This window comes from Coloeus monedula (genome assembly GCF_965178545.1).
Source record: "Coloeus monedula genome assembly, chromosome: Z".
In the NCBI taxonomy this organism is placed as follows: domain Eukaryota; kingdom Metazoa; phylum Chordata; class Aves; order Passeriformes; family Corvidae; genus Coloeus; species Coloeus monedula.
In genome coordinates this window covers 20,377,005-20,400,980 of record NC_138822.1, presented here as the reverse complement: position 1 = coordinate 20,400,980, position 23,976 = coordinate 20,377,005, and the positions used below count along the sequence as shown (strand labels likewise).

At 40.5% G+C, this 23,976-nt stretch overlaps 1 protein-coding gene across 1 annotated transcript in view; it reads right to left on the bottom strand.

The window, feature by feature from the left end:
• Window positions 1-23,976, bottom strand: part of PCSK5 (proprotein convertase subtilisin/kexin type 5) — a gene marked incomplete at both ends in the record, with an annotated part of 173,808 nt that overhangs the window by 16,962 nt on the left and 132,870 nt on the right. The window contains 2 exons of the mRNA XM_082302244.1: window positions 6,917-7,105; window positions 8,159-8,276. Of these exons, the coding sequence (XP_082158370.1) occupies window positions 6,917-7,105; window positions 8,159-8,276 (307 nt within the window). The remainder of the gene's footprint in view (window positions 1-6,916; window positions 7,106-8,158; window positions 8,277-23,976) is intronic.

The window sequence follows — 23,976 nt, the reverse complement described above, 5'->3', positions numbered from 1 at the left end:
TTTACTGAAATGTTAGAAATTACTACACAGTTATTATCCAGAATTTGCATGCAAGTATGTTCAATTTAAGTCATGTAGGTTATTTCCAATGGTTACTCAAATTGCCATACTGTTGTTTTCTGATAGCTAATGTATTACTTTCTAAACACCCTGTCAATGCAACAAGGCAGCAGTATTTCCCTTTGCTATTATAGCAACTAAATTATATACTATTATATAAGTACTGTGCAATTATAAATTCTGTATTCACTGAGCTTCTATTCATATACATTAGAAACATGAACTGCTGTTTATTTTTACTGTAATTAGTCTGATATTTTCCATAGTACTTTTTGAATAACTAGGTTTGTCTTATTTTGAAATTTTAAATTGTTGTCAGACTTCCATTTTAATAATTCTTTTAAGTAATTTTGGGTGGAAAAGACAAAAATCCCACATATTGTTTCAATAAAAACACCTTTACCTAAAATATGCTGTGACTGGACTTGTAAGCTTCCATCCATGGAAATGGGTAAGATCTGATAATATTATTTCTGAGAAAATTGACCAGTTTTTTTAAAGAATACTTCTCTGGGAAAGATTTGAATTTTATAAAATAAGGCCTAAATTGGAATCTTTGAATGTATGAACTGTGTTTCCACAAAAGATTCTACAAACAAAAAGCTACAGACAGGTCAGAAGAACAGTGAAAACATACTGACTCTGAGGCTGTCTGTGTATGTATTTTGGACATACAAAATGGTCCACGTACTTTTGCTTTGCTTTGTTTATGCACTAAACTCTCAAGTCAAAGAACCTATGAGGCAATATATGGATTTCACTTTAAGTGGTGTTAAATAAATGAATGAAATTATCAAATGTTCACCTGTATGTTCCTGATTCAGAAAGAAATACATAGTATCTTTTAAGGAGCATGCAGCCACTCCAGAATTTAATTCTGTAATTTGTCAAAATTCATATCAAAGACACACTTATCACACAGATTATCATGTACTAATAAAGTTTGGTACACCATCTGATGACTTACTAGCTGACTATTACAGATTATTATAGACTAAAATACTTAAACAAGATTATTAGAATAATCTGATAGTTTTAATGACCATGATCATATACCTGTACTCACGAACATAACATGCTTTTAAACACCAAAGTGACTAACAACATTTGAATTTTTAAAACTTATTTGCTAACATAACCACAACAGAATTCCAGTTCTGTTGCTCAATTACTCAGGGGACCTTTCTTAGAAACAAAACACTCAACATGGGGTGGACGTGACTGAATGATTGACTATATAATTATAAGCTGCTGCTTACAATGCATAGTATACATTTAAAAAAAATTGCTCTTCTCTTCTGAGAAGTTTTATGCCATACTTATCACATACTATATGTATGTCTATATAAGAATATATGTTTCACAGTGTAGAATAAAATACTTATTTTCTTAAAACATATTCAAGAGTATTAGTCTCTTCCACTGCCACCACTTCAGCCTAAAAATTCTGTAACCTTTCTCCTCAAGAATATAATTTAAAGTGGAAGTATTCATCTGTAATCAAACTTTAGACCTATAGGAAGGCAATTAGTTACTTTCTGATAGTGTTAAAAAACCCAACAAACAAGTGTTTCAGCTTTTAAGGAAAGAATCTTTAAATTCCTAAAAGCTTGGAAAAATTTCTTTCGATTTTCAGTTTCATATGAGAAAAGGCAGCGAAGGTAGGGGATTTGTTTAGCAACACCAGCATCAGCTGTCATGAACAATAAAAAGTAAATGCATAAAAGGAGCTTCTTTTTAGTTATCAAGCTTGTTTTTTTCAGCTGAGAAGGTGCAGCTGCACCTGATGACAGCAATGGTTGCATACTGAACTCAATGCATTAAAAGCCTGGAAACTCTGCACTAGCTCGTGGCTATGGCTGCAGTGGAGTAGCTGGCAAGAGATAGGAATTCTCTTCCCCTACAGCAGCAGTCTTTGTTATGATGTGCTCCAGCACGCGAAATTGGCAGCCTCACAGGCAAGTGGTCCTTGCCCAGCAGTCTGCATGGCCACAAGTCTTCAAGTGTGCTTATGGTTTGAAGAGACTATACAGTGCCTTCCCAAGCTGCATACCTGGAAGTGCTTTGGTCAACTATTCTCCTTAAAGCAGCTCTTCTCCACAGGGTCGAATCATCAGCTCCCTGTGAGATGTAGCCCCTGAGAAACTGCAGACAGCTCAAACTGACTTAACCAAAGCTTCAGCCAGACCCTACTGCCCACCTGCACTGAAGTATTTGGAAAAAAAGAAATGGTCAGAGAACACACTAGGCATTTCAGAAGCTTTTTAACCTACATATGGAAGATCACTTAAAATTTCTGGATGTGGAGCTAAAGAAGACATATTTAAAGTATATGCATACGCACCTTTTTTTTTTTTTTCATTTCCATGTTACATCTGGTTATCACAGTTAGTTTTATGATACCTCTGAACTATCATGATAAAGTTGTTTGGAGTAACATGAACAACAGCGTACAATGCCTGCCAGCCTGAAATAGTGGCTAGTACAGCAACCATCATCTTTAAAAGTGGAGAGCTTGTCCCCAGTGACCACACATATCCACAGTAAATGATCCATCATTACTGGCACACATGTCAGGCTGAGGAGCCCCACACACTCCACTGGTCAGCCAGCTGCTCCGTAGTGGGATACCTATTCATCAACCCCCCAAAAGAAAAAGAAAATGGAAAAAAAAGAAAAAAAAAGATACAGCCAGTATGAATGAAACAAAACACAGCAAGTATGAGTTGGGAAAAACAGTTTTCCAAGAACTGTTTCACCCTGTAGACACAGTACAAGTGTAGGATTATTGTTTGCTCATTGTGGATTTAAGATTACTACCATCTCAGGGACCTTTTCAGTGAGAGTCAGCATGAAGGTCGGCCCTTAATTTTCATCATAATAGGATACATAAAATGTTGCTTTTGTTTAATATTAGAGTATAACATGTAAGGTGCAGAAAAGATGGATGCCTAGAAAGTAAAGTTTTCCTCTACTTCAGATCACCAAGGTCTTTCACAAAGCAAACAAGTGATTAAGATTAGATAAGAATGACTTTGTTTTGATCTAAGAGTTTTCGGCAGAGGATGGTATTATTAAAATTTACTGATTGTCTAGGTTTCATGATAGGAAAAAGATGGCCATGAAAATACTTTCTTTTGTTACTGAAGAGAAGTATTATTAATACCAGGGCCATATAAGCTTATGAAGCTAGAGGCCTGGAAAGTTGCCACCATGGGGCTGAAATATTTCAGTTACACGGTTCAAATGGCAACAGCTGCTTTAAATTTAAAGGGCAAAAATTAAATAAGCCATGACTTCAGTGGGAGACAAATGAGCCCTAAGTTTGCTTCTCCTACCCCCTTTGTATTTAGCTTCTCCTCCACAGCCTGCCTGTACTGAATGTTTGTTAGAACTGACCTTGGTATGTCTCAAAAAAACACTCAGAAACTCATGCTGCCAAATCCACTGGCCAATTGTTTTTGAAAAGGGGATACTGTTCCCCTTTGGACTTAAATCTAGCCTCATCCTCACACCAGCCAATACTCTCCCAGCCTGTATTTTCCTCTGCTGCAGCACATCCAATGTAATCATGTTTAGTACTTTCCAAACAACAAAGCAGATGTTCCCTGTAATGCAGATTTTGAAGAATGCACGTAAGGCTTAAACCAGTGACAGTGTAATCCACCAAATGCCTGCAAAGGAATCCACATTGACTCTGACTAACAAGTTTTCTTACTGAAGTCATTTTAGGGGATGCCAACATTAAGGATAAAATATGCAGAAAAAAGGCCAAATATTGCCTTGAGGGACCTACTTGTCAATGCACCAGAAATTATGCACAATGACTTTTCTTCCAGAATCAGTGGAGAATTACACATGTAAAATATACCTTTTGCACTTAAAAACATTTTACCAGCAAACTGTTTCAAATTAAACCCAGATGAGTAAATGTAAAGCAATGAGGTTTTCCCTGGGTTCAGTAAAAACAGCTGGTACTGCTGCTATTAATCCTGTACATGTGTGTTAAAAAGTCTTGTATGTCTGAGAAAAACAGTCAGTAGCAATGTACAACAGCCTCTGGGGCCTTTGCCTATAGCATAAAAACCAGACTATTTGCTGCCAATGTGTGTACGCATGTATGCCAAATGCATGCATGCTTACAGCTGAATTCATTTATTCACTGATATTCAGTATTACTGATACTTTAAAAATCAAAAGCCTCGTAACTAGTATTTCATACTAGTGAATAACAGCAATCCTACTTCAAGTTTTGTTTTACAACATGATGCTAAAACATATACATCAACAACACACAGCATACTACTAATTTCAAGAAATTACTACCTGTAAGCTGTATAACTCTTACAGCAGGGACAAAAAAAATAAGCCTTGAAACACCATTTTGGAAAGTATTGTGTTCATATCCATCACTTTACCCAAAAAAGGGTTCGTGAAGGTTCTAGGTAATTCAGACCTAGAATTTGCAATATACATTTATCCCTAACATTAGTAGCCCAGAGCTGTTTGTTTCAGTCCAGTGTGATGGCAAGTCAGTATCTCTGAAGTTTGCATGGGAAGGGAATTTCTGGTGAGACTCTATGAGCTCTGTCATGAATAATTTGTTTTCTGGAAGTGCTAAAACCTGAAAAGGCCTTTCAGGTTTCTTTGTTTTCTGTTTAGTCTTCTGATACTACCAGATAAGAAAGAGCTGAACATCCCCTTATTTTAATACATACATTTACACTCCCTTTCTCTACTGCAAGTAGAGAAAGTAATTACTTTTTAAGGTGCAAGGGTTACAGAGAGACTGATTGAATTGAATTTTGTACCTATTCCACGCACCAATCATCGCCAGAGGTGAACTGTGAATATTGGAATGTATTTCCCACTTGCTGTGAGTCAGCTGCAACACATGAAAGCCTAGAGCCAAAAGTTAGCTGTGTGAAGACCACTGGGTTTACACAAGATTGTTTTGTTTGGATACCTAGTTGGATGACTTTCAGTTTTTTTTCATTTTGCACCGAGGAAAAACTACTGCATGAAAATGGAAGAGAAAACTAAAGAGGGATTTCTTCAAACAGAAAAACAAAAGCCTGTTTCATAACTAATAAGAGAAACCTGCCTCACACTGGTTAGCAGAGGACAAATTCTTTGTTCAGTGTAGTAGTGCAGCAGGGAGATACAGATGTGTGTGCCTATGTGCTTTATCAGCAACCTATGACAGCACTTGCAATGAAACACAGGAGGTATTCTAGAGGACCCCAAAATTCCAGGACAACTTTCTCTCCATTTGGTGAATTACTGTCTACAGCTTAAAGAGTATTTTCAGTTTACCTTTTCTTTTAAATTAACATAATCTCTAATGAAAATGTGTATTCACACTTCAATCAGAACCAAGACCATTTGAGCTCCACCTGTCTCCAAAACAGGCTTTTTGTTTCCTTTTGGATGAGGAAGTAAGTATGGACAAAAAGCAGTCTGGAAAGCAGGCCACTCCCAATTCATTAAAAGCCCTGAGGAGCAGGACTAGGGATATTAACTTTTGTGAAGACTTGAGCATGGCTGCAGAAGAGTTCTCACAATACAGGTTTGATATATGGCAGTTTTTGCAGTTTCTGATACATAACATCAGCTAACATCAACTTTTCTATGGGAGCCATGCTCTATGTCTAGCAGAATGGCAGTCATCTAAATCAAGTCACCAAGAAAAAAGAATTATCTATCATATTATGGTCCCATCAGGAAGATTTCTAGCCAGCTGGAGAAGTATACAAGCAGTTCTTATGGTAAATGTAACTTATTTTCACATTTGGAACTGGGGTAAAGTTTGGAAAGGTTTCTGATGTTTCTTAGGGCCATAACCATCTCTGGTAGGAGGTAGTGTTCTTGACAATGGATTTAGCGAGATTTACATGGGAAAGACTGCCAGTGTTTTCTTTGAAGAAAATTTCTGCTAGTAGACCAGGGAAATAGAAACATCACTGAGAAGTCTTTCAGTTTGCTAATGATTCAGTCCACTTACCAGGGACATAGACTGCACTAATGTTGGAAATGACACACTGGACAAAGAGATACTTGTCTGAGTCCAGTCAGGAGAAAAAAACCACAATTTGATGCACAGTGACAGTTTCTCCAAAAACATAACATAGAGGTGACAGGATGAGGAAGAAGATTGATTTTTCTTAGCAGTTGTGGTTAAAATGGCTGGACATTTGAGAGCAAGTATCCATCACTGCACTGATGGCTAACTTTTAAAAATTTTTGAAGAGGATGGCTAACTTTTAAAAACTTTAATTTGCAACTTACAAGTGAACCCTTTCATTTCAAGCGCCAGTGCTACTTCTCAGTGTTCTCCCACTATGAGCCTTTCATGGATTGAGTATGTTTACTTTGAAAAAAAGGATTTGGAAAGAGGTAACATCAGGGCCCTAAAAAAAATAGTGGCAAAGATATACTATTCTATCTGATTTTCACTGCTATCAAGAGAAAAAAAAGGATAAGAAAGGAGAAAAATAAAAAATAAGTGGCAATACCATGTAGAAACACTTCCATTCAGCTTCCTTATGAACACTGAGCCTGTTACTATTTTCTTCACATTTTCCAGCCATCTAATAAATGGTGAGCCACACAAGAACCATTGAAATTGACTAATCTTTGTCTTGGAGTTCAATAGTTTTAACACTACTCTTCTACTGAGATTGTCATATTTGAGTTAATTTGTACTTTGCTCTGCCCATCTCTCTAAGAAAAAATAATTAGCCTGTGTCTTCTAGCAACCCTACTGTAATGACTTGACTGCTCTTTGCTGACACTGACATCTCAGTGCAGGCTCTGCATGCTGACTGTACTGTGAAATTGGGTTGTCATACTATACCTGTTGGCCAAGAGCTGTGACCTAGTTCCAGAAGGAGAGGTTAGGTAAATTGCCAAGTCTCCACGTCGAGGGTGAGTAATAGTGATACGCACAACAACATGCTCCAAGTAGATCACATGGTGGTTAGGATTATCTGAACAGCCAGTGGCTTTGTAAATTGAACGGACAACGCTGTCAGGTCGTATTGTTCTATAATAGAAGCGTAGTAAACAACATCAGCATTTCTTGCTTTTTGTGTAAAATACACAACCCCATCTTTTTTGCTAAGCAGAGAATGACAGCGTTGGACAACTGAGAAGTCAGTAGCCTATCATCACTAGTTTTAAAATGTGGTTCCTAGCTGAAAATACCACTACAGGGTAATTATTTTACTGCAGATAATGGCTAATGGCAACTGCCTAGGTTTCTGTTAAGCACATACACAAGGTAAAATAGGAATAAGCCTTTGGGACAGAGCATTATTGTGGATTAGTGGCCAGCTGAGAATTGCTGAGATTGTCATGGGATCACAGCTGGTTGCTAAACCCCAGGAAATGCCTGGCATAGCTGGTTCTTGCTTACGTAACAGCAAGTACTACATGTTAACTACCAAAAGGCCCCTGACTCAGTTGGTTTAAATTGGCATGATATCCTTCCAGACTATACCAGTTACAGATCAAGCCTGTCAAATATAATTATCAACAATAATCATAATGCTTTGGAAGTGTGCCTTATGACTGATGCTGTCTCTATATCCACAGAGTACACATAACAGAATTTTGCTTTCAAGCCTGGTTCTATAGAGACCCTTTCTTAGCAAGTGAAAAGCAGTTTAGTCTTGGCCTCTGAACTAGAGACTCTTCTAAGACTATTTGAGAGACACAATATCATACAGTATTGAAAGCATATTTGCTTATTACTTCCTGGACTGGTAAGTCTGTAGTCTTCTTGCAAACTTGACTGAAATGCATTCAACCAAACATTCTTCTTCCTTGATGCATCATCTACATAAAAATCCATCATTACCCAGCCTGGCCTGTTTTGTACCTTCACCTTCTGCAATGTTCTTTAAACTAGGGCTTTTTCTCATGCACTACTGGGACCAATGTTTACAGGCAAATGATCTGACATCTGCAAATGTGACAGAGAACCCTGGTATGGCTTAAAAAAGGATACATTAAATACAATGCAAGGGAGGGGTAAATTATACCCAATTTCTTTCCATAAGTTTATGCCAGCAAGGGTTTTGGTAGCGGGTATTACTTGATTTGCCGATCTGTGTTCTCCACACACACATGCTGCGGAGGCACTGTTGTCCACTTTTCTGCTTCTGTCACCATTGCTTCAGCATCCATCAGTCCAAATCCATAAAGGTGGCTCACTGCAAGGTATAAACAGAATGGATACATAGCATAAACCCTTGGGTTTCATTACAGACTAATTCCAGAGCGTCACATCCTAACAGGAGTTACTTCTTTTCTCTTCTTCCTTACTTTCATTCAAAGCTCCAAAATCTCATTGCCAGGAACAATAATGATTATATCTAATTTGTTCAACAAATCTGTTCACTGCTTTATTACAGAAGTGGCATGAGGTGCTACCTACATTGCCCTACCATGAGAACTACAGAATGCCAGGGACTAAAATTGCCTCTGACTGCCCTTTGTCCATGTGCCTTAATTTAGCTCACCTCTCCTGTATGACCAGGGGCTGAGCATAATGAACGAGAGGAAGGTTACTTCCATTACTCAAATACCAAACACATGCATGGCTATTCATGGAAGGTAACCGAGATAATAAATTTAAGAAGGAACAGAGCATTTTGTAACTATTGTATTCTCTGAACTTCCCTGAGTGTATGCAGCATGTGAATGCTTTCCTGTTCCTGCATACAATATGCTTCCCATTGGCCAACCAACCAGATAGATCCACCATCTCCCTAAAGCTGTCTGTATGATGAGGGTGAAAAGCACTTACTGAATCAGCTGTGTGTTTTTGGTTTCTGTTCTAATCAAAACAGAGACTTGCAAAAGGGTTTTGATGAACTGGAAGAGCTGCTAGCCATGATATTCTGTTGTGACAAATTGCTGCTCTTTATAAAGTTCTGACAGCAGAAGGTGAAAGAAAAAAGCTTCCAAAGGGAGGAGTTTAGATTGCAAATATTAGTAAATCAGTTTTTCTTGCTACCACAGACAATGCCACCAGGAAATCCACAGAAGTAAGTGCTATTTTAACCAGCAATGCAACAAAGCACAGTGTAAGTCCTTCCAGCTGCACTTTGTAGATGGTTTGTGAAAGCAATCTCTATTCATTGCCAAACCAAAATTCAAAGGATTCTACCCGAAAAAACCCCAGCCATCTCAAACATATACAGTCCAATGCATAAAAACAATCAGCGCCTAAGGATCTCATCTTCCAAATATGATGGTATATAATACTGTCTGAAACTGCCAGCTGAAAAGGATTCTTCAATGAAGAATACAGCAAGGTGTAGTGACTATGTAATGGACTGGTTTTCTTCCCATATCCTTCCCCTTGTGCCCCAAACCAAAGCGCACATAACACGGAAATATTCATTTGGAGACAACTACATGTATCTCTTCTGCCAAATGGGCAAGCACTGTGTTCCAAAATGAAACTAAAATATATGAAAATAATTAAATTCAGCCCTCCTTCAGCCTTCTGAATTCTCTTTTATGTATTCGAAAAACAAATGGAAAGAGATGTCCTATTTCTATATGTGGGTGGAGCAGACAGAAGGAAGACAAGGAAAGCTTAGATGAAGAAACATTTTGCATTATGAAGAAGATTCCTGTGATGGAAATGTCCTTAGTGTTAGATGTCATCTTGCAAATACTGCATCTGATAATGAGTGCATATTTATCTGTGAAGACAGATGTGTGTTCTTACACTAAAATTTTAATTAATAATCCTTCTGTCTGCTCTGAAGGAGCAGGAGGAACAAGAGTCTTAACTCACATGGTCTGTAACTGCACACAGTTACTCTGTATAGTACATTCAAAGAGCGAGGGATTAAATTTTCATGAATGGAAATTTTTTGCAGCTAACCCATGGAAAATGCATGTTTAATTCCTGACAGTTAGCAACTTATGTTGAATGAGAGCTCAAGACATCCAGTTTTAAAATGCTGTGTGTTCAACCCACCTACTGAGCTCAAACAGCCAAATTTCTCCTCACCTCACCTTTTCTTAACCAGAAATAAGGGCAGAAAAGCACTTAACACTGCCACCACCAGCCAGTGACCTTCAGATGGAAACTCATGTGACTTTTCAGCTATTTACCCCTAGAATTTTTTTCCCTAGTATGCACATTAAAAATGCAAATAAAATCTATAAAGTGAACTTTCTATCCTTTCTACCCTAACAATTACTTGGAAGACAGATTTTAGGAGAAATTTTATTCCAGGAGAAAAAATTACCACTGAAGGTTATGTGGCTGTTTCAATTGTTCATGATTCAGTGTTTTAAATCTCTTGCATGAGAGCAGCAGTGTAGTGAGAACTTCTGCACCTCATGGGGTTTTTTTCACAGTTGAAACAGAAATACTTTTTTTCCTTGAAAGGCCTTCCAATTGAAATAAAAACCTCCTGACAGACACGGGTACTCTTAAATCCTGCCATGTGGACCAACATTTGGCTGTCCAAAACATTTCCAACTCAAAGCCCTTGATCCAGTGGGTTGGTTAGCAGCTGAAGGTACCAGTAGAGGCCCATAACTTCCAAAGACTAAATTACAGCAATTTAGGAAAGAATCACACAGTTAAACAAAGTAGTTGTGTCTTAGACAAGAAAACATATTTTGCTGTCTACTACCTTCAAATTGTGCTCCTCCATCTGTGTACATCCTAGTACTCCTGTGAGCTATATGCAAAGGTGCCTATGCCAAAGGTTAAAAATTACCTGATGGTCTACATGGAACTATAAATGTCTTCTGGGAAACACCTGAACTGCCACTGATTTGTATGCAGAAGATACTGAGCTGACTTTGCTAACCCAGATTAATCAAAAGCACTATCTGAACAGTAATGATGACTGCAGAGTGAGATAAGCGGACTGCAAGTGCAAATGCCTCCAGACCTCACACCTGCCCACTTATACGCTCTACATTCTCACTGCTGTGAATTGCTACTGGGCTCAGTTGTTGCTAGAAATCATTAAGCATGTCAGAGCCATTTCATAAAAACGTATTTGTCTTTCACAAACAAAATAGGAATATGAGGTTGGTACAATGTAAGCTGGTGACTGAGGAGTAGACTGTTGCTGTTATTGAGCTGAAGATTTGGAAAATGGGATCTCCTTATGTGACTAAGGTGTCCATTGATAGAGCTGTCTTGAATTCTCTCTCCACTCAGGCAGCAACGCTAACTGATCATTTATGTATCTGCAAAATCACAGGCATACACAGAGCCTTACAGATGCAGGGCATGTTTCAGAGAAAAATGTGCCTCCAACAACATGAATCTTTTTACCAATAAAGAAAACAACATTTCTCAGTGCTAAAGTCCATTTGTGCAATTCCTTCATTAGTGCACCATGAAAACAAGGCCTTCTGAGCTGCTGGAGAGACTTCCCCAGCTTTTTCATAATCTCCTTGTTTTTGTCTGAAATTGCTATTGAGAATCCAATAACTTTCTCATTTACATATACAGAGTATGCAAAGCTACCTTCAAATCTAAAGTTAAAATGTATAGGCCATTTGACTTGACTATGAGAAATATGAATGGCTGGTGTTGATAAATAATAACAGAGAAAAATGCAGACTTCAGAAAAATTGGGCCCAGACACTGAAAACACAACATTTCCAGTGTAGCGAAACTTGATTTGTTAGGCTGCAGTTTCATTGCCTATCATCAAGATGTCTCATCAGTAACTTACATGCTAAGCCTTTCCTTGCTATTTCACTCCTCTGACAAAAGCCATGCACAACATTTTCTCCTGACTGTATTTTTGGCCTTTTAGATACCGTATTCTGTGTACTGTCAAAGCAGCATTTGAAATACAAATATCTTGTATACACATATCAAATGCTAAATCAGGAGAGAAATGGTAATAATTTCAGTGTGACAAATGAGGAACATGCAGCTTCCTCAACTAGATTAATCTGTTTGATATGTGAACTATTATGTTCTGTCCATTTATGCTACTACAGGATCTTGATCCAAAATGAGATTGACAGAATGGGAGTCTAAAATGTCCATTAATACTATGGTTTTCTTAAACGTTGCTTAGCAGGTCTAGAATACATGAGCCTCTTGAGTTACTCTCATCCCACAAATACTTTCAACCGACCAACACCAATCTTTTACATCTGACATTTTAATTGCAAATAGAATGAACTAATTCTATAATGCTTTAACAATTCCATATTGTTTTTCTGTCATTTGCTTAGTATATTGAAATGTTTCAACAAGGAAAACAATTGTCTAACAAGAATTAAATGGACAAAAAGGGGAGAAATGTTGTAATGGCATGGTTTAAACCATTTTGTTTTGTCATGTCCTATCTAAGAGAACACTGATCTTGAATAATAATTCATCGTTTCAGCCATATTCCTATTTCATGTCAACTTATGACCAGCAATCTGTGATAACTGAGTGTGATTTCTGCAACACATCACTGCTTTACAAGCCAATAACACAAACATGCAAGAATGTGCTTTTTCCTTCTTGCTTTTAAAACCAATTCCCTTATGGTTTTCAAATTAAGTGCATTATTCGTGTTTCTGTATTTTACACAGAACAATCCCTCAATTTTTGTACTTAAAACCAAATGAAACAGCAAACTAAGTCTTTCCTCCCCAAAGAATTCCCTGAAATCCAGGCATTTTTAAAGACTCAGTATGGATGCAGGAAGACTGAGTTCTTACACTTGTCACCACACTAGAGAAGGCTGTGAAGAACAGAAAGTTGCCCAACAGATTTGTCTTAAAAGTGGCAGCTACAAAGATATACAATGAAAATCTGAAGGGCCTTTATATCATAGAATCGGAGAAGCACAGAATGATTTGGGTTGGAAGGGACCTTTAAAGTTCATCTAGTCTGACCTCCCTGCTATGAGCAGGGACACCTTCCACTACAGCAGGCTGCTGAAAGCCCTGTCCAACCTGGCCTTGAGGCACTTCCAGGATAAGGCATCCACTGCTTCTCTGGGAAACCTGTTCCAGTGCCTCACCATCCAAATCATATAATCACAGAACCAGAAAATGTTAAAGGGCTGGAAAGAACCTTAAAGAGCAACTAGTTCCAACGCCCCCTGCTGTGGGCAGGGACATCTCCCACTCAGGTTGCTCAAAGCCTTATCCAACCTGGTTTTGAACATTTACGGGGTTGGGCATCCACAACCTCCCTGGGCAACCTGTTCCAGCATCTCACCACCCCCACAGTAAAGAATCTTTTCTAAATATCTAATCTAAATTCCCCTCTTTCAATTTGCTCCCATTATGCCTTGTCCTATCACTACAGATACTGATGAAGAGTGACTCTATGGCTTTCCTGTAGGTCCCCTTCAGATAGTGCAAGATTGCTATGAGGTTTCCACATAACCTTCTCTTCTCCAGGCTGAACAGCCACAATTTCTCAGACTGTCTTCGCAGGGAAGATGCTCCAGTCCTCTTACCAATTTATCAGCCCTCCTCCGGACTTGCTCCAACAGCTCCATGTCCTTCTTATGTTGGGGATTGTATGCAGCACTCCAGGTAGGATCTCACCACAGCAGAGCAGAGGGGCAAAATCATGTCCTTCAACCTGCTGGCCCCCCTCCTTTAGATGCAGTCAAGGATTGTGTTGGCTTGCTGGGCTGCAAGTGCACACTGCTGGCCCATGTTGAGTTTTTCATCAACCATCACCCCCAAATCCTTCTCCACAGGGTTGCTCTCCATCACTTCTCTGCCCAACCTGTGGGTGTGTCTCGGATTGCCACAATTTCCTTTGTTGAACTCCAAGAGGTTCACACAAACCCCTCTCTCAAACCCGTCAAGGTCCCTCTGAATAGCATCCCTTCCCTCCAGTGTGTTGACTGCACCACACTGCTTGGTGTTGTCAGCAAATTTGATGAGGGTGCACTCGATGGCACTGTCCATGTCACCAACAAAGAGGCTGAACAGTATCTGTCACAGTACTGACAGATGAGGGACACCACTCATCACTGGTTTCCATGTGGACAATGCACCATTGACCATAACTCGTGTGCGGCCATTTAGCTAGTTTTTCACCCACCAAGTAGTTCATCCATCAAATACATGTCTCTTCAATTTGAAGACCAGGATGTTGAAAGGTACAATGTTAAAACACTTTGCACAAGTCCAGATAGATGATGTCAGTTGCTCTGCCCCTACCCATCAATCCTGTAGGCCCATCATAGAAGGTTACCAAATTTGTCAGGCATGATTTCCCCCTTGTAAAGCCATGTTGGCTGTTACCAAGTACCCTGTATAAAAATGTCCTTCATTATGTCCAGTCTAAGTCTATCCTCATTCAATTTAAAACTATTGCTCCATGTCTTGTCACTACAGACCTTCATAAAAAGTTTCTTTCTGTCTTCCTTCTAAGCTCCTTTCATATATTGAAAGGCTGCAATAACTTCTTACTGGAGCCTTCTCTTCTTCAGGCTGAACAACCCTACCTCTCCCTGCCTTTCTTCATAGAAGAGGTGCTCCAGGCCTTTCAACATTTTCATAGCCAGAAAGGTGCTAACACAGTACTTAAAAAATTGCTTTTACTGAGCTTCCAGTTATGTCTATGTCTATTTCTGATTTTTGCATTAGTACCAATAATTTCTTCAGTAATATACTAACCATGGCTTTACCTGATAATAGATTTGACAAAAAAAAGACAAGGCTTCTGGATTTTACATTTTTTTCTTTCTGCCAAAAAGCTCCTATTAGTTGATAAAATAAAACACAGACTGTCCAGAAACACTAGCAGGATAGCTAGTAGAAACTAAACCTCCAGCAGCCAGTATACCTTTGTGAATAGCTTGTATGCAACTCTTACAATGCTATGAGGCTTTGCAGTCATTTCAAAAATAGCCTTAGAACACATCATCTTAAAACATTGAGAAATTAAATCCAAGATTCCATTTGTCTTCACATCCTGGCAGTTTTTATCTCTTTCAGGAATTTAAAACTCATAAATACAAGTGGTTATTAAATAGACATTGGTTGACAAAAGGCGCTAAAAGCAAAGTACACTTCTGGGCTATCAGTCAGGCTCTAGCAACAGCATGTAGCACCCAAATAGCTCCTGCCTCTCATGAGCATTAGCAGCTTCCAGGCAGAGGTCCTTAGTCTTGGGATTCAGCTGGTCCACAGTCAGCAGCGAGCATCCATGAGTACCAAGTACAGCCATAACAAGTTCTCCCATGGCCACAGTTCCTGATTTACTTCTCAGAGCTTGTTTAGGAATGAGTTAAGCAGGTTAATGAAGTCCTCAGAACACAGGGTGCTCCCACATAGACTGTGCCTTGCATATGGGGGTATCTTACCCAGAGTCAGATAAAACATCAGTGAGCTTTGCTGAAAACCTCAGCAGAGTGACCAGGAAGACTGGCTTGCTTCTCCTCTGCCTCTGAAGCAGCAGAGTTGTGATAGAAACAGAAAACTAACTACTGCTGACTGGTGATTGCTATAAAAATTCTGCAGCAGGATTCTAAGACTTCTCTGCAGCAGCATTTGGCTGTAAATCATAAAGCCGTAAAGACATTAATCTATATCACTTGAAGTAAGACGGCTTGTGTGAATGGAATAAATCTGAGGATTATATGCATTTAGAAGGGAGAAAAAAATGTTTGCTGAAATGAAGTTGGTTAAGGAGCATCTACAGTAATAGAAGCTATAATTTTTAAACTAGTGGTAGTCTTTTTAAATTTTTTTTTCCAGAAAAAGCACAAAGATCCACTGCAAAACATGGTGGTTTGCAACTTTTCTTTAAAGAAAAAAAGGTATTTTGTGACTGCACTGTGCATCACCTTGTAAAAAAATGTACCCATCTCCTCTATTAGGAGCAAATGTACCTAGGAGGTACATTTAGGATTCCTTGATAGCTCAAAAGCAGACAAATATAATGTCATTCTATCAAACAATAAAAACACCTTTTGGTGAGAGTGTGCTAGGCTTCATCTCAGAACAGATGATGACAGGTGAGTCAAAGGCACTGTAACTGGAAATCCTGACAGATTGTTAGCAGAAGACACAAAGATAGCACCTCTGCTGTCAGATGTATCAGACCCATGGCATCCTTCTTGTTCTGTCTCGCACAGAGGCACTGTATGTCCTGAAGTGTTGGAGCTCCAGCAAGATATTTGCACTGAAATTAATTCCTGACTGAACATGCCGCTGCAGCAGATTTCGGCAGAAAAAGGGTATATGAGCATGCAGTAAATCACAAAAAAGTGTTTTGCAAATTGTTTCATAATAATGATGCTGAATAGAATACCTAGAGAAATTATTAATTAACTAAGCCAATTTCACAGTACCCCTGTGGAGCTATGTAATAGATGCTGACGAGTAACCTGAAGCAAAAGAAAGTTAAACAGTAAGCCAAGTCTATAGAGATAGCTGGCCAGTAATATCAGTAACAGACCTTGCGGATGAGGTTCTGCATCCCCTGACTTAAAAGCAAATCCTTAAAAGCTGATTTTTCTGGAGAGAAAAAAGGATACTGTAATAAAGGACTTCAGGCACCTAACTGAGCTGAGTCATCCTATGTATGCCCTTATCTTTCCCTATTATTACAAGAAATTCTACATCCTGACAGGATATATTAAGTGCTTAAAATACTACATTGTAGCTAGTGTGATCTGCTTCCTAACTGGCCTGAATCCTAGTTCTGTTAAAGTGGACACACTCTGATAGTAAAACTACTGCCAGCTTTTTAACTATTGAAAGGCATTATAGCAATGCAACAGCAGCAAAGAGCTTTGGTGTTCACAAAGGTAAGTGCTTGTTCTTTTAAAAAGACAGACCTACCCCATTCAAAAGATGTTTGGATGGATACAAGAATGGCTAGATATTTGCCTAGAACATTCTCACAAGTGTACCACATTGAGAACTAGTATATAAAGAGGTCATGCAAATGCACGTAACTTCCAAGGACTTTTCTTTTAAAATTCAGTGTTCAATATCTGTAATTAAAGCCCTTTGCTTTGCAGAATTGTATCAATTTATCAGTCAGTTTTTAAATTCACCAATCCTGGTTCTTCTTTCTTAATACTGCAAAATAGAAATTTACATTTCACAGTAAGCGGAAGACTCTTATGGTTATGAGTCCATAGGGGAAGACTTTCAAACCTCCACTTCCTCCCTGCCCCCAATCCTTTACAGGGTTTTCATAAAGGAAATAATGTCAAAGGTTATCACTCTCATGGTGTGCATCCTGTTAGTGCTGTCAGTCCACTTGGCAATGTTTGGAATACTAGGGAGCTGCAGGGCACAGCAATTGTGTATAGCTTTATATCTAAGACAAACAGACATGAAGTTATCTCAGTTGTTGAGCTGAGGCACTAATTTAAATTCTTTGTCTGCTGTGCTGATCATGGTTAGGTGACAATTCTGAGTGCTACTAGAGTAGAACATTAAAGCCTAATTTTGCCTTTTGCCTGCTGTTACTCCTGCTTTAGAGCCATTTAATTTACATTTCAGAACACGTGCAAGTTTGACTTACAATATAAGATCCCAGGAAAGCAACCAAGTGTAAGACAAAATCATGATGGATGTCCATCCATTTTTCTTTATGTATCCCGACACAGGCTTGAAGCTTCTCTTAAACTCTCTTTTACATTTGCAGCTTCATTCATTCATTGCTCTTCAGAGAGAACAGAAAACAGTGTTGCAGACCCAAAAAGTAAATGAGAAGCTTTGACAATGAAGAATTTGAGGCTGGGAAAAGTAATGACGTCTGCCTGACTTCTCTGAAAGATTCCCTCTCCTACTTTGTACATCACCATTTCTGGAACTATACAGACAAATTCCTGATCTTATTTGTCTTTCAACTGGAAACAACATTGTCTGTAACGTCAGTTTGGTCGAGAAAAAAAAAATCAATAACCATGATCTAGGCCACATAGTTCAAGATACTTTCCAGCTCCCTTCCCCAAATCCCAAAGAGGTATTTCAGTTCTTACTCAAGGCTAGCAGAACTCAGCTACCTGGCAATTTGTTTGGGTTTAACATATCAAGCTCTGAAAAATTCCTAATGCAATTTTAGTATTAAGTTAAAGAAAACTTTACTTATAGCCAGGAACTGAACTGCTGCATGCAGGAAGGAAACAAGAGTCACCTTGAAAGGTCACAGTGACCATCCAGTAAAAAGACAGTAATTTTAAACTTGCTGCTAGAACATGCATGTCTTTAATTACTTTTCCTCAGCTATCTTAATTTCCAAATCCCTCCACAGATTTCTCTAGCTGCAGCAAGGATTTCTGTATAAAGCACTTATAAAGGTTATGATATTGACCTGTGACTCATGCAGTATTTAAACGTGGATGAGATTCCTGAGGACACAGACCCTTCCAATCATAAATGTTCTATCAGTGCTGGGGGAGACACTTCCAGCCACTGTTAGACTAGCTAGTAATTTTAGCTAGTTTACTTCTCTTCTTTCCTGGTGCTAAACTAAATGCTGCCCTGACTTTAAACAACTTCCAATCAGGAGCTATAATGCAAAAAGTTCAGATTAATCTAACCAGTTCAGCTAATAGAAGACTAATGCCTACCACTGTGAGGACATCTCTCTCAGACTTTACATCCACTAATCTGCTGAAGACGGTCATATAGTTAGATGGCTATATAGTTAGACTGCCTTTTCCAAGAATATGTTTGCTATCAGCTGCCTACTTAGAATCACAGAATCATTTGGGCTGGAAAAAATCCTTATCATCAAGTCCAACCACTAACATTCTAGTGCCAAGTCAACTACTAAACCATGTCCCCAAATGCCAAATCTATACATCTTTCAAACACTTCCTGGGATGGTGATTCCACCACTTGCCTGGGCATTCTGTTCCAATGCTTGACAGCCCTTTCACAGAAAGAATTTTCCCCACTATCCAATCTAAACCTCCCCTGTCACAAGCCTTCTTGTGTTTGGCTTGTTACATGTGAGAAGAGACTCTCACCTTGCTACAACCTCCTTGTAGAGAAAGGCAGAGAAAGATAAGGTTCCTTAGCCTCCTTTTCTCCAGGCTAAACAATTCCAGCTCCCTCAACAGCTCCTCATCAGAGTCAACACCTCTGTTATCCTTTTCTGGACATGCTCCAACACCTAAATGTCCTTCTTGTTGTGAGGGCTCCAAAACTTAACACAGGACTTGACACGCAGCCTCACCAGTGCTGAGTACAGGGGAGTAGTGACTGCCCTGGTCCTGCTGGCCACACTATTACTGATCCAAACCAGGATACCACTGGCCTTCTTGGTCACCTGGGCAACTACTGGCTCATGCTCTGACTCTGTTATTCTTGACCAGCACCCCAGGTTCTTTTATGTCAGGCAGCTTCCCAGTCACTCTTCCCCCAGCCTGTAGGGCTGCACAGGGTTGTTGTGACCAAAGTGCAGGACCTGGAACGCCACCTTGTTGCACTTCACAAATTGGCTCACTGATCCAGCCTGTCCAGATCCTTCTGCAGAGGTTTCCTTCCCTCCAGCTGATCACCATCCAACTTGGTGCCATTTGCAAACTGAGTGAGGGTGCACTTGATCCCATCCAGGTTACTGATAAAGATATAACAGAACTGGCCCCAGTACGCAGTCCTGGGGAATACCAGTAGTTACTGGCCACCAGCTGATTAAACTCAATTCCCCAGTAGTTACTGGCCACCAGCTGATTAAACTCAATTCCCCACCACTCTCTGGGCTTGGCCATTCAGTCATTTTTTCATCCAGCAAACTGTGCACCCATCTGAACCATAAGCGGCCAGTTTCTTCAGGAGAATGACGTGGGAAACAGTGTCAAAGGTTGTTCTGTATATGCCACATGATGGCACTCAAGACGATCTGGTCCATGACCTTCCCTGGCACAGAGATCAGACTAACAGGTCTGTAGTCCCCCAGATCCTTCTTCTGACCCTTCTTGTAGATGGGAGTCACATTTGCTAACTTCCACTCAACCAGGACCTCTGATTAACCAGGACTGCTGCTAAATGATTGAAAGTGGTGAGCTCTTGCACCAGCTCCCTCAGTACCTTTGTGTGGATCCTAACTGACCACATAGATTTGTATGTGTCTAAGTGGTGTGGCAGGACTGACCACTTTCCCTTGGATTATGGGGATTTCATTCTTTTTCCCATTCCCATCTTCCAGTTCAGGTACCCAGAGAACAATGGGTCTTATTATTTGAGACTGAGGCAAAAAAGGTATTAACTGCCTCATCCTTTTTGTTATCCCTTGTTATTATCTTTCCCCCTGCAACCAATAAAGGATGGAGACTACCCTTAACCCTCCTTTTGTTGTTAATGTATTCATAGAAACGTTTTTTAATTGCCTTTTACTGCAGGAGCCACATTGTATTCTAGTTGGGCTTTGGCCCTTCCAATTTTCTCACCACATAACCCCATGACATCCTTGTACTTCTCTTGAGTATCCAGCCAGTAGTCTGCCTAAGATGATAAACTCTCTTTTTTCTCCTGAGGTCCAGCCAAAGCTACCTGTTCATCCAGGCTGGTCATCCTTTAATATTTCAAGCACAAAAACCCGTTAGTCTAGCTTGCACAGGATATGGTCTTCCTCACTGCTACACAGACCAATGCAACTTCATGTCTTTGGTGTACTATTGACAGCTAAAGAAAGCTGGGATATTACAATAGCCAAACTCAAAGTTTCAGTTTCACTTGCTCCACTCACTCTGTGTATGAGCATTAGGGGTGGATAGGAGTTTACTGGCTGCCAGTACCATGTAAAAATATCAGGAAGTATCTGTAAGAGTGGAAGGTCTTTTGATAGATGAAAAGCTTTGATTGTTTGACACAACCACTTATGAGTGCATGCTGTTTTCCAAAAGTCTTATGCCAGCTTCTGTTTTCAAAATACAATTTAAAATTTATTTACATTTTAAAGTTATTGAAAACATGCAGTAAGGTGTTCATGAATAGTTTATTTGTCTTCTCTGAAATGCATGCATTGTAAAGATATTCTTGCTCACTTCTGAATTCCTGCCTGGTTACTGGTTACCACAATTTAAATCTGTCCAGTCTAAGTCTCCTAAATAGGAGCCTAGATGGACTCACCTCTTTCTCACTCCCAGACCACTAATGCTCTGCTCACAACTAATATAATCACTAGTTTTATGAAATACTGTAATTAGGCAATTATATTAAAAGGCTGTAAAATATTAAGTGTCTAGTCCTTTTCAGTGGTCATTCTTCAATGGAAGCAGCAGATACTTTGGTAATCCTAAAGGGATGTGACATAACTCTGGTATTACTGGTTGACAATTGAGGCAACTTGGTTTCTCTAGGAAGAGTATCTCCTCTGGGCCTAGGAAAAGCCTGAAATTGAAAAAACTGGGTAGAGTTTTGATTTCATTTTATCTTATTTTTTATTTCAGTGTACTAAAGTGTTATTGTCTGTGCTTTAGAGCCAGGAAGAGTGAAGTATGTTCTCTAAAAATTTCCCTGCAAATTAGTAGTATTCCTCCATATGAATGGTCTATTTCTCCAGAGACAGTATTTGACTGTTGGGGTTCCTCCCCTGCCATGGAGCCCTGGAAGAGGGGCCCTGGGGGGGAGACACAGGGTCTCCCTGCCCCTGGTCAGTCTCATTCCCCACTGGTTGGTTTGTGTTCCCCGGTGTGGCCAAGGACCCTTGGGTCCCGTGACCGGGGAGTTCCTGAGCTGAGCCCCGGCCATGCGGCTGGAGAAATAAACATCTCTGAAACATCTACCACAAATCTGTCCATATATACTTCGGTTTCCACGGGACTCCTGGTTTGAAATATACTTGTTACAGTAATCCCCGCTGCAACAAACTGGTAGAGAATGCGGGCAAGATACCGATCCCTGAGGAAGATTCGTGAGTAAAATAACCACTCTAGACCTCTCTCTTCTCATCTTGGTTTGGATATTCTCTCTGGACTATGGAAGAATCGTGGGAAATGGGGCTCTCTGAGCCACAGAGAAAAATGTATCTAGAAGTAAAAGGAATCCTTGAACAACAAAACAAAAAAGTAATGCAACCGGGAGATCTAGAACACTTTTTCATCTGGCTTTTCAAAAGGTTCCCCTGTATTTCTCGAGACTTACTTTTTAATATCGAACCTCCTGTATCTTGTGAGGGGTGTTTCTGAGATGAGATCTGGGATAAAGTATGGAATCAAAGAGAAGCTTGCCGTGCATACCTTACAATCAGGGAAGCCCTTGAAGAGCATTTGAACGGTCCCATTACCCCTAAAGCAGAAGATCATACTTATCCCATGGCCGAGACCGTGCGGCCGCCATCCCGGGAGCACACGACTGCAGCCGTGCCAGCGGAGGTGCCTGTGCTGGATGCGCCCGGCCCCCTCGGGAGCGCGCTCCTTATTGCGGACCCCATCCCTGTCTCGGGGTCCCCGGCCACGCGGCCGCGAGTGAGGGAGCGATGCCGCAGGCGCCGCGGGTGCCGTGGGCCACGAGCAGCCAGGAACCGGGGATCGGCGTGGCAGCCCGCTCTGAGCACACGGCTCGGAGAGCCCTGCGGAGGGAGAAGCGGCGGTTCCCACAGCGACACGAGAAGCCGCACAGCGCCGAGCTGAAATGGGGCTGCACCCAAAGGAGCGTGGAGTTTGCGGAGCAGAACCGCTCACAGGGCACGGAGCCAGCGGCGATGGCAACGCGGGGCCGCGCAGAGCCCAGACACGCGCCGGAGCAGCCACAGCATGGGGGCCCGGCCGAGACATTGGAGTCGGCGAGGCGGCGGCCACGTGGGACCAGCAGCCATGATGAACACGCAAGCATGTGATAGGAGGAGTTGTAACCACAAAAGTCACAGGAACTGTGAAATGGTACAATGTAAAAAACAACTATGGATTTATAACACGAGATGATACAGGCGAAGATTTATTCATCCACAGAACTGCCATTAAAAGGAATAACCCTAAAAATTACCTGCAAAGTGTAGGAGATGGGGAAGTTGTACAGTTTGATATAGTGCAAGGAAAGAAGGGTTTACAAGCAGCAAATGTTACTGGGCCTGGGGGTATTCCAGTCAAAGGCAGCCGTTATGCACAAAATTATAAACAATATCCATCCCAGCAATTTCCCTACCCACAGCCTACTTTCCCCTTTTACCCTATACCCAGTATGAACCCCTTCCTAAGTTTACCCTATCCCCAGTTTATTCCTAATCCGTTTTTCACCCCATGGCTTCCCTATACAATTCCATTTCCCTACAATTCCTCTCCGCTACCGAGGGGGGATGAACAGGGGGAGGGAAGAAATTTAACCCTCTCCTGCCTCAGTTTCCCCACAAAGCATGCCCAGAGAGTTCTGTCTCCCTTCTGTCAGCCCTAAGACGTTCCAGAGAATCTGTTTGGACATTTAAAGACTCAGGAGGGTGGCTTGTTTTGTCTTGAAACTGTTCTTGTTATGTTTATCCAGTTGTTTTCATTCTCCTTTTATTAAAATAAAACGGGTGAGATGTTGGGGTTCCTCCCCTGCCATGGAGCCCTGGGAGAGGGGCCCTGGGGGGGAGACACGGGGTTTCCCTGCCCCTGCTCAGTCTCATTCCCCACTGGTTGGTTTGGGTTCCCCGGTGTGGCCAAGAACCCTCGGGTCCCGTGACCGGGGAGTTCCTGAGCTGAGCCCCGGCCATGCGGCTGGAGAAATAAACATCCCTGAAACATCTACCACAAATCTGTCCATATATACTTCGGTTTCCACGGGACTCCTGGTTTGAAATATACTTTGTTGCAGTAATCCCCGCTGCAACATTTGACAATATGTGGAGCTTCATTTAAAGACAAAGAACTGTTCATATGATTTGACCATTGTTTTTAAAACTGTAGTGTTTCATTCTGTATCTTTCAACTCAGAGACAAGTCAGCGTTAATACAGCTTCCTTTTTATGCATGCACTTGCATGCTCTGTTGTTGACTAAAC